The 12554-nt window shown below is 55.6% G+C and overlaps 1 protein-coding gene across 2 annotated transcripts; it reads left to right on the forward strand.

Moving 5' to 3' along the window:
* The first annotated feature begins 170 nt into the window (after positions 1 to 170).
* Positions 171 to 9181, forward strand: LOC308342232 (group IIE secretory phospholipase A2-like). Of its 2 annotated transcripts, XM_080802533.1 has the most exons (6): positions 171 to 726; positions 1722 to 1867; positions 3571 to 3651; positions 4406 to 4544; positions 4708 to 4814; positions 6696 to 9181. In XM_080802533.1, exons 3-6 carry the CDS (start codon positions 3612 to 3614, stop codon positions 6836 to 6838), a joined length of 429 nt encoding a protein of 142 aa, XP_080658659.1. In that variant the 5' UTR covers positions 171 to 726; positions 1722 to 1867; positions 3571 to 3611; the 3' UTR covers positions 6839 to 9181. The 2 variants fall into 2 exon arrangements, with proteins under 2 accessions (XP_080658659.1, XP_080658660.1); XM_080802534.1 differs by lacking the exons at positions 171 to 726; positions 1722 to 1867 and adding an exon at positions 2887 to 3295.
* The last annotated feature ends 3373 nt before the right edge of the window (positions 9182 to 12554 follow it).

Consider the following 12554-nt stretch of genomic DNA (forward strand, 5'->3'; position numbering starts at 1 on the left):
CTCTGCCTTCCTCTTCACCCGATTAAATTCTTGAGACTCCTGCTAAACAATTTTTTCCTCAGAGGAGCCCTCACTGGCCCCTTGCCTGGATCGGACACCCCCATAAATGCTCCCATAGGCCCATGGAACATCCTGTCAAACCACTTATGCCTATTTGTAAGTTTCCCTTCAGTGTGTAATTACTAATGTCTGTCTCCCTGCTGGACTGTGAGCTCCACGAGGGCCAGAATCACAGCGTGTGGCTCTTTGGTGTCTGCCAGCACATAGGAAGTCCCCCGTGGAGGTGACTGACCAAAGAGGCAACGAGTCCTTTCAGGAATCCTGTTCCCCCCCCCCCCCCACTCTGCTGGGAGACGTCTGCGGGAGTCACCGGACTCTGAGGGAAGCCACAGAAGTGATGAGATCAAGCCTTCAGTCTGGTGCCTGCAGCGCTTCTGGAGCTTAGGAGATGGTGAGATGCTGACAGTGATGGTGGTGGTGGTGACAGCTTCTAAGCTACAAGGAACTCACTTACACCACAAGAAAGAAGACATTGCTTCGAGACTGGGCTCTGTTCCTTCTACTCACCTCCCCCCGACCACCCTCCATCGAGGAAGTTAAAATCTATCAAGCGGGACCATCATCCTCTCCGAGGGCTGGGAGCCCTGGCCTAGCCACCTGTGCTCCACCCCAGCGGGGGTAGGTGCTTGGAGCTCCTGGGACAGCGACCGTCTCTCCTGTGGCCAGGTAAGGAGGAAAGGAAGGAGGAACCCAATCTGTGGGTGCCTCCTGTGGGTGCGGCATCCCGCAGAAAACTCTACACCCTTCATTTCCTTTCCGTCCAGTCCCAAACTCTGCAAGGTAGGGCCAATGATCCCCCTATTATGGATGACGAAGCTAAGCTCAGAGAGGTGGCAGGCCTGGCCAAGGTCACACAGCCCCTACGGGGCAGAGCAAACACTCCAGTCCTAATCCTGTGGGTGCAGAGACCCTGGCCCTTTCAACCACATGGTGTCACTGTGTGAAAACTATAAAACCAACCACATGTCCCGAATCCTGAAACTCTTCTGCACATCCAGGTCCTCCCCAGAACCTCAGCCGCAGACACCTCTGCCTGCAAGCCCACCTAGATTTCTCCGCCTGGCTCTGCGACCCACCCCCTACCCCAGTCCTTGATTTTCTGCTCCAGGCACACATGGGAAGAGCTGGCAGGGGCCCCATCCTGGCCAGGCCAGGAGTCAAAATGGCTCGCCCAAGGAACTGCCTCAGAAACTCGGCCCTTCCTGGGAAACACCCTTACGCTGCTGCAGGAAGGGCTAGGGGCCAAACCTCCCAGGAATCAAAGCTCCTTTTCAGTTGTTTAGACTTAGCTCCTCAATGACTCACTGTTTGGGCTCTGATGACCCAGGCCAGGAGCCAGGGGCTGCCAGGAGGGGCCCTCGTTAAAATCAAAAGGCAGTGGTGAGCCACGGGGAGCCCCCTCTTTGGAGCCCATGACTCACAGCTGCTGGGTGATCCTGGCCAGGTGCACGCACCTCCCTGGCCCTTCCCCACCCCCTAGTCTCATGGGGTGGGGGGGGTGTGAGTTCCCAGAAGATCAGGAGCAGGAAATGGGAGGGGTGCGAGGCAAGCCTGAACCCCAGCTCGGCCAGTGTTCACCCGGCCTTACCTTGCATTAAAAACTTTTAATCCCAAATCGTTGGCCAAGATCCCGTCACCCAGATGTCTCTTCCCCTCCGCAGGTGGCACCCGCCCCCGTCCTGGACCCCTGACCTGCACCCCCCAGCCACAGTGTCACGGATCTTGTCGGGGAGTCCTTCCCGTTTGCAGGCGTGAGACCCAGCCTCTGCACCACACCAGCTCCTGAGCGGCTGGCCTTCTGCCTGGGGTCAGTCTCACGTGGCGACTTTCCTCCAAGGGCACTTTCCTCCATTAAAATAGAAAAAAAAAAAAGTGAAAAGCATATGTATGACCGCATTGGTAGGAAGGCAAATATAATCTAGGCTGTGTTATAGTCATTTTGATTTTAAAGAAATTCATGTATTTTGGGAGCCCTTAAAACTACCATGCTAGGCACCAGCCTGACTGGAAGCACGAGGTAGGCCCTTTAAACTGTCTGGGCCCATATTCGGGCTCACCGTGGACTCAGTTTACCTCTCCATAAAGTGGGGATGATCAGAGCAGCAGCATCATGGGGCTCTTTGAAGCCTCCTTGAGATCTTGCCTGAGAAGGGTTTTCGGCACCATCCTGGTCCACAGTAAGTGCTCAGAGGGGGCGAGCACCTGGTTGCATTTGAGCTTCCCACCCTGCCAGGAAAGAGGCAAGCTGGGATGCCTTCCGTCCCCATAATACAGACAGGAAAACAAAGGAGACGAGCAAGGCAAAGGGCCTGCCTAAGTGGCGGAAGCAGGACCACAAGGCTGCAGATTAGGCAGCTCCCAGGTCCTGTGCTGACAGAAATTGCTGGTCAAGTTACCCCCACTCCAGACCAGGAACAGGGAGAGCAGGGCACGAGGAATCCCAGGCTAGGACAGGGGGCATCTTGCTTCCCCTTCTGCAAGGGGACTCAGGGGAGTGGGCAGCAACCAGCCCACGAGGCCACGGTGCACCCATGACTGGTGGGACTTTGCAATCTCCTAGCACAACAGAGCTGGGCCCTCCTTCCCACCTCCCCGGCCCCTCCCGACCTCTAGCCAAGCTCTGAAGCCTGGCCTCTGTGTTCTGACCTAACCATGGGGACGGCAACTCATGCTGGGAGACAAGCTGGGCCAGGGGGTACTGTCTCCCCAACGCATCCCCTAAGATAACATCAAAAGGATGGAAGTTTCCAGTCCATGCTGGAATGTGGGTTTTCCAGCTGACTCAGACAGAGTCTATTTCTATGGCTGCACACTACACCACTGCCTGGGGATCTAGGGAGACAGAAGTCACATCTGGGAGCATTTTCACTGCTTGTCAAACAAGCAGGAGCCTGCCCAGGAAAGAACAATGAAGAAAAATCCCTAAGCTCAGCTGGCTGAGCTCCCAGCCTCTGGCCTATTCGATCTTGGACAAATGGCCCTCCAGGTCCCCAGGGTCCTGCCTCCTGGTCAAGCTACACTCAGCGCTCTCCTACTGGGTAGCACGGAGCAGGGGACAGGGAGCAGAGGGCTTGCTGCAGTAGCTAACGGCACAGAAACAGGACAGACTTGGCCGTGTGGACGTCAGTTTCTCAGCTTCTCTGGGCCTCAGTTGCTGCATCAGTAAAATGGGGGTGAGAAAAAGATGCCACGAATGAGAAGCCTTTGGTACAGCCCCTGGCTCACAGCCCAGCCGGTAAGAGCTAGCACCATGGTTTTTGGAAAGGGGTAGGTGAAGGGAGAGGCAGGGAAAAGAGAGAGCCACAGACTGCTCCCCAAAACCCCTTGGGAACCAAGTCCATAGGCCCCCGGCTGGCCCCTCCCCTGGGGAATTGACCAAAGACCTGGAAGTATAGTTGCATCACTGCGCATTCGGGGGTTAATGATGGGGAGTGGACAGGACCCAGTATTTAACTAATTGGGGAGGTGCCCTGAGATCAGAAGCACCCCACTCACTTCCTTCTCCCGCAGCCCAGCTCCTCTGCCCCCTGCTCACCTCCCCTCTCCTCGGGATGAAGCCTCCCCCTCTTCTGACCTTCCTCTGCCTCCTGGGTAAGTGACCTATGTGACCTTCTCTCTTCCTCCTCCCCAGCTGGGAACCGAGAACTCCCCGGAGGTCCTGGAACCAGGCTCTAGGGAAGTTGTAGGGGGTCAACTCTAGGCCACTTGTGCCTGAGGCAGCACAGGCCAGGGAAGAAGGGACGGGTTGGGGGAGGGAATGCAGCCCGGGTGGCCTGGGAGGGCACAGGAAAGGGGCTGGTGGGGACCCACGGTAACACAGACGAGGTTCCTGCCCCCTGCGCTCCACGTCTTCCCCATGAGCTTCCATTCTGGGCTCCAGCCTGCCTGGATGGACAAACCCCCGCTGCTGTATCAGCAGGATCTGGAGGCATTCGGGGAAGCCCAGGTGGTCAGGAAGCCGATCCAGTGGCATCTGATGGGACTTGGTGGGGACAGAGCACTCTGAAACCTGGGGAAATGATCAGGACCCTCTGGGAGACATTTAGGGGCGCAGTGGGGGGCAAGCAGGAGGACGAGTGGGTGGTGGTCTGGAGATGAGGGAGGAGGGCGGGAGGAGCCCTGGGTGCGTTGTCACGGTGGGGTGAGCACTAGGGATCGAGGTGGGATGGACGGCGTGGGAATATCATTACTGATTGACATCATTATTGTTGGGAGCAAGGTGCGTGGTGAGGTGGGCTGGACAACCTGGAGGTGTCTGACTCAGATTAAAGGGGATGTGAGGGAAGCTGGCTGCCAAGGACAGGGCCCTGACGGGTCTGCCCACCTCTGCCCTCCATCCCCGCAGTGGCCCTGGCCAGCGGGAACCTGGTCCAGTTTGGGGTGATGATCGAGAGGATGACGGGGAAGCCAGCTCTGCAGTACAATGACTACGGCTGCTACTGCGGAGTTGGGGGCTCCCACTGGCCCGTGGACCAGACGGACTGGTGAGCAGACCGCCCTGCGGGGGGACCTCCCGGGGGCGGGGTGAAGCTGGGACACCCTGCGAGTGGAGGCTGACCTCTCCTTGGAGCCCTGGGTCCCCCGGCAGCCCCTGGTCTACCCCAGCTCGGCTCCTGGGCCCCTCCTGACTGACCGTGACCCTTCCAGGTGCTGCCATGCCCATGACTGCTGCTACGGGCGCCTGGAGAAGATGAGCTGTGAACCCAAGCTGGAAAGGTATCTCTTCTCTGCCAGCAGGAACAACATCTTCTGTGGTAAGCGAACAGCTCTGGAGCGCCCCAGACCCCAGGTCAGGTGGGGGGAGGGCAGCTTCAGACAGGAGCCCCCTCCTGATGGCGGCCCCTGATTCCTCGTCAGGGCCAGACCCTGGGTTAGAGGGATGGGCAGGGTGGGTCTTCTATCATCACGGCATTGTAGAGAAAGACTGCCCCCCCCCACCCCGCAGACTGGTACCCGGTCTAAAGATCCCAGGACCTGTGGGCTTCTGCCCTGGCTCCAGGCCTTCTCTCCACCAGAGGCCTCTGGGAAGGAGGCACAAAGGAGGCAGAGCTGAGCCAGGCCCAGAGGAGCTGTACCCACACACCCTCTCCAGGGCCTGGGCAGCAAGGTTCAGAGCAATGTCCCCAGGACAGAGCCTCGAGGGCACAGTCCCAGACCGAGCTAGAGCTACGATTTGGGACAGCAGACCCCATTGTCGAAGGCTGACTCCCCCTGGTGGGGCTCTCAGGCTGGATCTATTTGCTCAGCTTTGCCAGATCCAATGCCCACTTGGGGATTAGTTTTCCTCTGGTCCCCAGCCCCATGGAAGCCTCCCGGACCCGGTGGCAGTGTGGAGGGAGCCCAGATCCAAGCATCAAGCCTCCCTGCTGCAAAGCCAGAGCCGCCTGGAGGAAGGGCAGGGCTGAGTGAGGGGGTGGCCGAAGAACCCAGGAGAGTCAAAGAAGACAGCTCAGATCTCTAAGGTCTGTCCTGGGGGCAAGGTGGGCAGAGCCAGGACCAGAACCACTGGAGGCAGATTTAGCTCAGTCTCTTGCTCTCACAGCCATCTATCTACGCAGCAGGGCGACTTTGACAGGCAGTGAGCTCTCCGTCGCAGCAGGGTTATGCAAGGTAGGAACGAGTCACCTGTCTGGAATGGCACTGAGGGGATGATTGAGGAGAGGTGTCAGGAGGACAGGGTCAGAGGATCACGGCTTCACCTTCTCCCCCACTGGGTGACTTTGGGCAAGAGATGTGATCTCTCAAAAGCCTCTGTTTCCTCATCTATAAAATGGAGCCAGTCACACTCCCTTTCCCAGCTTAACCTAGCTCCTAGCAAGAACCACCCAAAAGAACCGATGCAGCTGATAAACCCCTGAGTTTTGCTGGAATAGCAGATGTGGGCAGAACCCTGGTGGGAAGTGGAGGCTGACCTTTGAGGGGAAAATGAGGAGCCCTGGACATTTCTGTGAGATTGTATTCACGGGGACAGGGAGGAGCCAGAGCTGCTGAGGGCCAACAGAGGCCGTGGAGAGAAGGGGAGGCCCTGGGACCCCGCTGTTTAGAGAGCCGAAGCCGGCTCTGACCCCAGGCCAGGTGTGAGCACACACATAGAGAGGGGGCCTGAAGACAAATGCCAGAAAATGGGCTCCGTCCTCTTGGATGGAGACAGCCCCAGGGCCCAAGCAAGCCCCGAACTTCGGTCCCAACAGGCTCCCGTCTGGGCCCAGGCTGCTCCGGGATGCACAGGCCACCTGGGACTTAGTCGTTCTCGTTTCTTGCTTCCCTGTCAGCTTGCTGGCTGCCCTCCAGCACCAGCCATGGCTCCCACAGGGAAGGGGTTGTCTAGAAATCTGTCCTGGGGCTGGAGCAGGTGCGTTAGAGACCCAGACGGTCTCCGGGCCTACCAGAGGGCTGGGGGCGGGTGGGTGGTGCATGGGCGTGGGAGAGGAAGGCAGAACAGCTAGGACAGACGTCCCCCAGCTTCCCAGTGTCCTAGGAGTCCCCCAGACACCCCCCAGGCCCTGCCCCCTCTCTCACCCACACCCGAAATGCCTCCGCGGGTGTGGGCTCCCAGCAGAATGGGACAGAGAGTGCAGACCTCAGAGAGCGGGAGGCTCAACCCCCAGGGTCCCTGACTCACCTTGTCCCATCAGCCGGCCGAACCGTCTGCCAGCGTCAGACCTGCGAGTGTGACCGGACTGCCGCCCTCTGCTTCCGCCAGAACCTGGGCACCTACAACCGCAACTTCGTGCGCTATCCCAACACACTGTGCAGCGGCCCCACACCGCCCTGCTAGGGCCAGGCCCACCTCTGCACTGGGCCTCGCATCCAGCAGCCCCGGCCTGGGCAGCACTGACACCAAAGGCCCTCCCTCCAGAAAGTCCTTTCTCGCACCCACACCCCCCTCCCACCGAGAGCTCCCAGACTGTGGACTGGACCATTGCTGGTCCTCCTAGGAAGAGCCAAGGGACCCTCTAGCACCCAGAAGATTCTATAACCCAGCCCTGAGACCCCCGTTCCCTCTCCTAAGTAAGTGAATAATGTTGTCCCATGATTCTAATATTCTCTGATCCCCAGATTCTATCATTATAGGATTTCATTAGTCTACAATTTCTTTCATTCACTTTTTTTTTTTCTTCCGAGTCTCTACCCCGTGCCAGCAATGTGCTAAGCACTGGGTTGCGGCAGGAACCAGTGTGACACGGTGACCTCCGCGGGTGATTCTAACATTCTGTCCTTTCCATTTCCCCTTATAGTAAGTTTTTGTGATTCTCTTTTTCTAACATTCTACAACCTTATGCAAGACAGTAATGGCGATCTCCAGAAGGAATAGATCTGGCCATATGGTGTCATGTGAGAAGCATGAAAAATACCAACCTAAAAATATTGTCCCCACCATGTCAGCAGGCCTCAAATCCCTCCGATTAGCAGAATGGCTAAGTGTGAAAAAAAGCTCCAGAATCATTCTATCCAAACCCTTCCTTTGACCGAAAGGCGGCCAGGGGACAGAGAGGGGACGTTCTACCTGAAGGGGCGTCCTCACTCCCAGCCAGCGTGCCTCTGTTTCTTCATGCGTTGGTATCATCCGGTGACACCCTGCATGACACCACGTATGGCCATGTCAGCGTAACCCTCTGGTTGTCATCTTGGAGAGCCCAGAGTGCCCAGAGAAGATCTGCTGAGAACGTGCCCAGGCCGGGTCAGGCTTCTGATATGGGGGAGGGGGGAGAGGAAAGATGTCAGCCTCCAGCATCTAACTCTGGAGCCACGAAGATTTTAAGGCACTGAAGGGTTCCCCCCGGGTGGGATGCGGCCAACCCTGGAAGCAAGGTACGTCAGCAAAGTCTACTCCTCACTACGGACAGAATTATCTCCACTCTCTACAGTATGGTGATAAAGCCTGCCAGGACTGGGATGAGCCCATTCAATGAGATCAGCATGGAACAAGGTACTACACAGAAGGGACAGAGCTCACAGCAGACACGCAATAAATGTTCACGCCGTTTGTCGTTTTCATGGTGCGTGTGCAACTTTCTGGACTTTGAGGGCAGGAAAGAGCGAGAAAACATCAGAGGGATGATCATCATAAACTTTGAAAGGTGAAGATGTTCTGTGTTAGCAAAAACAAAGCTGGGGGAGGTGGTGAGCGTGCTTTGCCTCTTTGAATGATGTTGGTCCCCTGCAAGGAGTCACAGGACGATCAGGTCTTAGAGCAACACTGGGATTGGGGAGGCGAGCGAGCGCGAGTGTTGGGAAGAGTGGTCCTGAGGCGCCCTCTGGTGTCCACTTGGTTTAGGTTACAAGGAGGAAACCTATATTCAGCTCATACTGGATTTCCCTTCATCAGGGGGCAAAGTAGCTTCTGGGCGGGTGAAATGGGTCCTTCGGCATCGTCAATAATATGCTGAGAAAAACCACAAAGCCCTTACAGACATTTTAGAACGCTAGATGTCACTGCGTAAGCGAGGCACACGGGCAGAGGGAGCTGGCGTGGGGAGATGGAGAGAAGTTACGCTCTGGGGGCGATGGGTGTGAGGCAGCAACGGGACGGCCCCCCGCTCACCCGACAGGTGTGCAGCCATCCGGCAGAGTGAAAACTGGAACTTATGAACTAGACCCATGCGGTCCATTTTCCCAGTGATCCATAACTGTTCACGGAATGCATCAATGGGTCTGAACTCCGTGTACGTGTCTGTGGTACGCACATTCATTGCCAGGTGCACACTTGCAGCAATGGCTAAAAATCCAGTTAGCCACAGTGCCTCTGTTCCAGACCCGCGGCTCTGTGCAACCCATGGACACCAGCAACAGCATCCTCCAGGAGCTTGTCAGAAATGCAGGATCTCGGATCTGACCCCAGGCCCACGGAGGCAGAATCTGTAGGTTAACAAGACACCCCCCACCCCAAGTGACTCGTGTGGCCATTAAAACCCAAAACACACGGACACGGGGCCCACTGGAACAAGGCCGGCTGGGTGTGGCAAGGTTTGAATGAGTTAGCGTTTGTGAAAGTGCGGAACAATGCCTAGCACATAATAAGTGTTCGTGTTCTGTGAGTGAATGACAGCCATAATGATAGCTGACACTTTAACAAGTCTTGGCACTTCTAAATGCTTTCTGTTTATTAAAGCACTGTTCTAAATGCTTTGTGTTTAGTAATTCACTGAATGAACGAAGGAATGCTTGAGGCCTGGGGGCTACCTCAAGGCTGGGGGTGGGACCCTGTTACCTGAATGTTCATAGATGGCCTCTCCAATTTTGATGACACGATTGGATTGATTTGCTTTGTTCTCACTTAACCCCTAACACAAGCTATTAACGAAATGCTTGATCAAGTAACTTGCTGAGTAAGTGATTAGAAATCAAAGCAGATTGGAGTTTCTGATTAGGATTTCACCAGACCTCCATCTGCTTCTTTGGGATTGTCTGTGGTGTCACTGCTGGAGATTCGAACCTCCGGTAAGTGCGTACGTGTGTGCACCGGTGACACGGCCGGTCCCTCGCTGAATGCCGGAAATAGAGACACATCAGATGTGGCCAACCTGCAGATAGACACGTTATTCTATACTAGTGTTTTCCCAGAGCAAGACTAGGCCAGCAGGACCTCCCTCTTGCAGCTGGTCACCATCCTGACAGCGGAGGCTGACTTCCTCTTCCCCCAGTTTGATTTCCATCATGTTGCTTCCTCCTCTGCCCCCGAACCATCAGTAGCGCCCACTGTCCACCAACCCGTGGTGTTCAGGCGTGGCATCATCTGCTTTTCCAGCCTCGGTGATCCAGACGTATATACAGTTCTTTATAGTGCACCATCATCATGAACAGTCCCAGAACCTGCCCCCACCCACCGCCTTTCAGCCTTCACACCTCTGTACAGAGCTGTCTTCAGCCTGGAAGCTTCCCTGTTCACATGTGAAAATCCGCACGCTTGAGGCATATCTCAGATGCCACCTTCTCTGTGATGCTTTTCCAGCTGGAGATTTCGCCCTCCTCTGAAATGCCAGGGAATGCGTTGGCACCTTTCCTGGTCCACTTATGCCCCATCCTCGGGGTCCTTGTCTGGGGTCCCTATGTGGTGGAGGTGGACTGCTCTAGATTCAAATCCTGCTGCCCATCTGTGATCGTGTTACAGATCATGTTACGTTACGTCTTCCTCATGTGTAAAATGGGGATGGAATCACCAGGCTCACAGGGAGTTTGAAAGGTTTAAGTGAGACAACACGTCCAGAGTGCCTGGAGCATTCCAGAAGCTCCATCCCGGCCGAGCCTCTCTAGGCATTTTTGCCTCCCCTACCGCACCCATCACAGTACACGCTAGATAAGTATCTGTTCGGTTGAATCCACGGACACATGATAATCGGAATTATTTTAGGGAAGTGGCAGCAGGCACAGGATAAATCCTATGCTCATTTATTCGAAGAGCCCCGGAGCTCACAACTCTGAGTGCTCATTGATCTTAAGCAGAGACGTTTGAAAATCATTCACCGTCAGTGCCCCGAGCGGAGGTCCAACAGAGGAACCTAGGCACACCTGGCCGGAGAGAGAGTGCGCAGCTCCATTCCTGGAGGGCTGCGACCTGTGCAGAGCTCCAAAGTCAAGATGCACCCAGGGGTCAACTCCCAACACCACTGAACAGTTAGGATGGGCGAAGTCCGCCTCATCTCGGGGAGTCGCGCGGCAAGCACGGCATTGGTCTTTCAGTAGCAAAAGCCACAGGACACATGTTTGAAGACGTGCCCAGTCTGGGCACCTGGGTGGCTCAATCCGTTAAGTGTCTGCCTTTGGCTCTCAGGTCATGATCCTGGAGTCCCAGGATCAAGTCTCACATTGGGCTCCCCGCTCAGCGTGGGGTCTGCTTCTCCCTCTGCCTCTGCTCCTTCCCCTGCTCATTCTCTCTCTCCCTATTAAGTAAATAAAATCTTAACAACAACAACAAAAAAAGTGCCTGGTCTTTCCCTAAACCGTATCTCTTTAATAAACTCTGTCCTCAGAACATGCGATAATCCCCTGTAGGGTCTCCCTCTCTCCCCTTCCGGCCCAGGCCAAATGTCGCTTCCTCCACCAAGCCTCCTTAATTTCCCTCTGAGTTCACGGTCCTCCTAGTATAGGATCTCCTTTCACATCGTGTGTATGTCCCTTTTCACTCCTGGAAACTTGGAGGACAGGGCCCGTGCCTGATTCTATGCCCAGAAATAAGAACCGCTGGACCATATAGGCCCAGTAAACGCGGGATGGACTCTTGGACGCTTGGATGGGTGAAAAAATTGAATAAAAGTGGGAGGACCTTAAGGTACCGAAGTCGCTCTGCCACAGGGAGGTTCAGACAAGTTTCTCCAGGGAGGGAAGTTTTCCTTCTGCCAAGCCAGTACCTATGAAGCGCCAAGACTGGTCCCGGCCCCTTACGAACAAACAAATTCTCAATCGCTGAGTCACTGTGATCCGAGTGCCCACGTTGTCCGGCAGCCTAGCCAAAACCCACACTGGCGCAGAGCATCCTATGACCAATTTTTATCTCAAGGCACATCTCCGCCTTCCGAGCATTGGGGCACATGTAAAGGCTCGCGGGGTGACTGGTAAATAACAAACTTTAAACCTGGGTTTCCAAACCAGCTTTATCCTAGGCAACCATGAAGTTACCAAAAAGGGACACATATCAGCCACTTTCCCCCTTGTGGTACTTCAGTCTTTGGCATCCTACTGTCATTCACCCTGAGTGAGCACTGCTGTATAGCCTGGAGGAAAATGTAAACAGCAAACTTCCTATACTTTGATCATTCCCTACTTGGCCCGAGAACATTTTAACCTCACAGGCTCAGCCCACCTCGCAGACAGGACCTCACCGGTCACCTGGGCCCTGGCAGGAAGCCCCTGGACTCCCGCCTGAGCTAGCAGGTGGCGCCTTGGTCTCCGGTGAATCACTGCCGGATGGAATGGAGGCCAGGGATGGTATCCAGCTGAGGGAGCACCTGAATTGGGACATCACTTTGATTGTAGTAGGACCTTTCAGAAAGATTCTCAGTTGGGTTGACAGGATCCGGACTCCAGGCCTTATGGACTCAGGAATGTGCACCCAGAGGTCTCTCAGTCATGGACGGAGGCGAAAATCACTCAAGGAGGACAGTGACCGTGGGGAAACGTCCATGCCAGTAGCCACATTTTCTTTCATGCAGGGTGCTACTGGATTCCTTCTGGCATCAAGGTACTGTGGAGCCAACTTGAGTACAAAATTATAAAGAAAGAGTGGGAGTCTCGAGGCCAAAATTCCCAGGATGTGGCAAGGCCTAATGAGATCGCACCGGCCTTGACCACGTGATCGGCCAGAGCCTTCGTGTGGGTTGGCCCCGTGACCGCTGGGACTTCCCTACCTACTGGTTTTCTGCAGCTGCCCTTCTCCCTGCCCTGTCCCCTGCTGAGGACCTCTCCAGGTGTCTGTGCTCCAGTCACAGCTGCCCACGTGTCTGGTGAGCTTGGCCTCCTCCTAGCATGGGTCAAACCGACCCTCAGAGCTCTAGAGT

This window comes from Martes martes (assembly GCF_963455335.1).
Source record: "Martes martes genome assembly, chromosome: 4".
NCBI lineage: Eukaryota > Metazoa > Chordata > Mammalia > Carnivora > Mustelidae > Martes > Martes martes.

What these genes read in the sequence shown, in the direction of transcription:
- LOC308342232 (XM_080802533.1), top strand. Translation starts at nt 3,612, where the DNA reads ATGAAGCCTCCCCCTCTTCTGACCTTCCTCTGCCTCCTGG. An exon ending in CCCGTGGACCAGACGGACTG is followed by an intron (nt 4,545 to 4,707) that starts GTGAGCAGACCG and finishes TGACCCTTCCAG; the next exon opens with GTGCTGCCATGCCCATGACT. An exon ending in CAGGAACAACATCTTCTGTG is followed by an intron (nt 4,815 to 6,695) that starts GTAAGCGAACAG and finishes TTGTCCCATCAG; the next exon opens with CCGGCCGAACCGTCTGCCAG.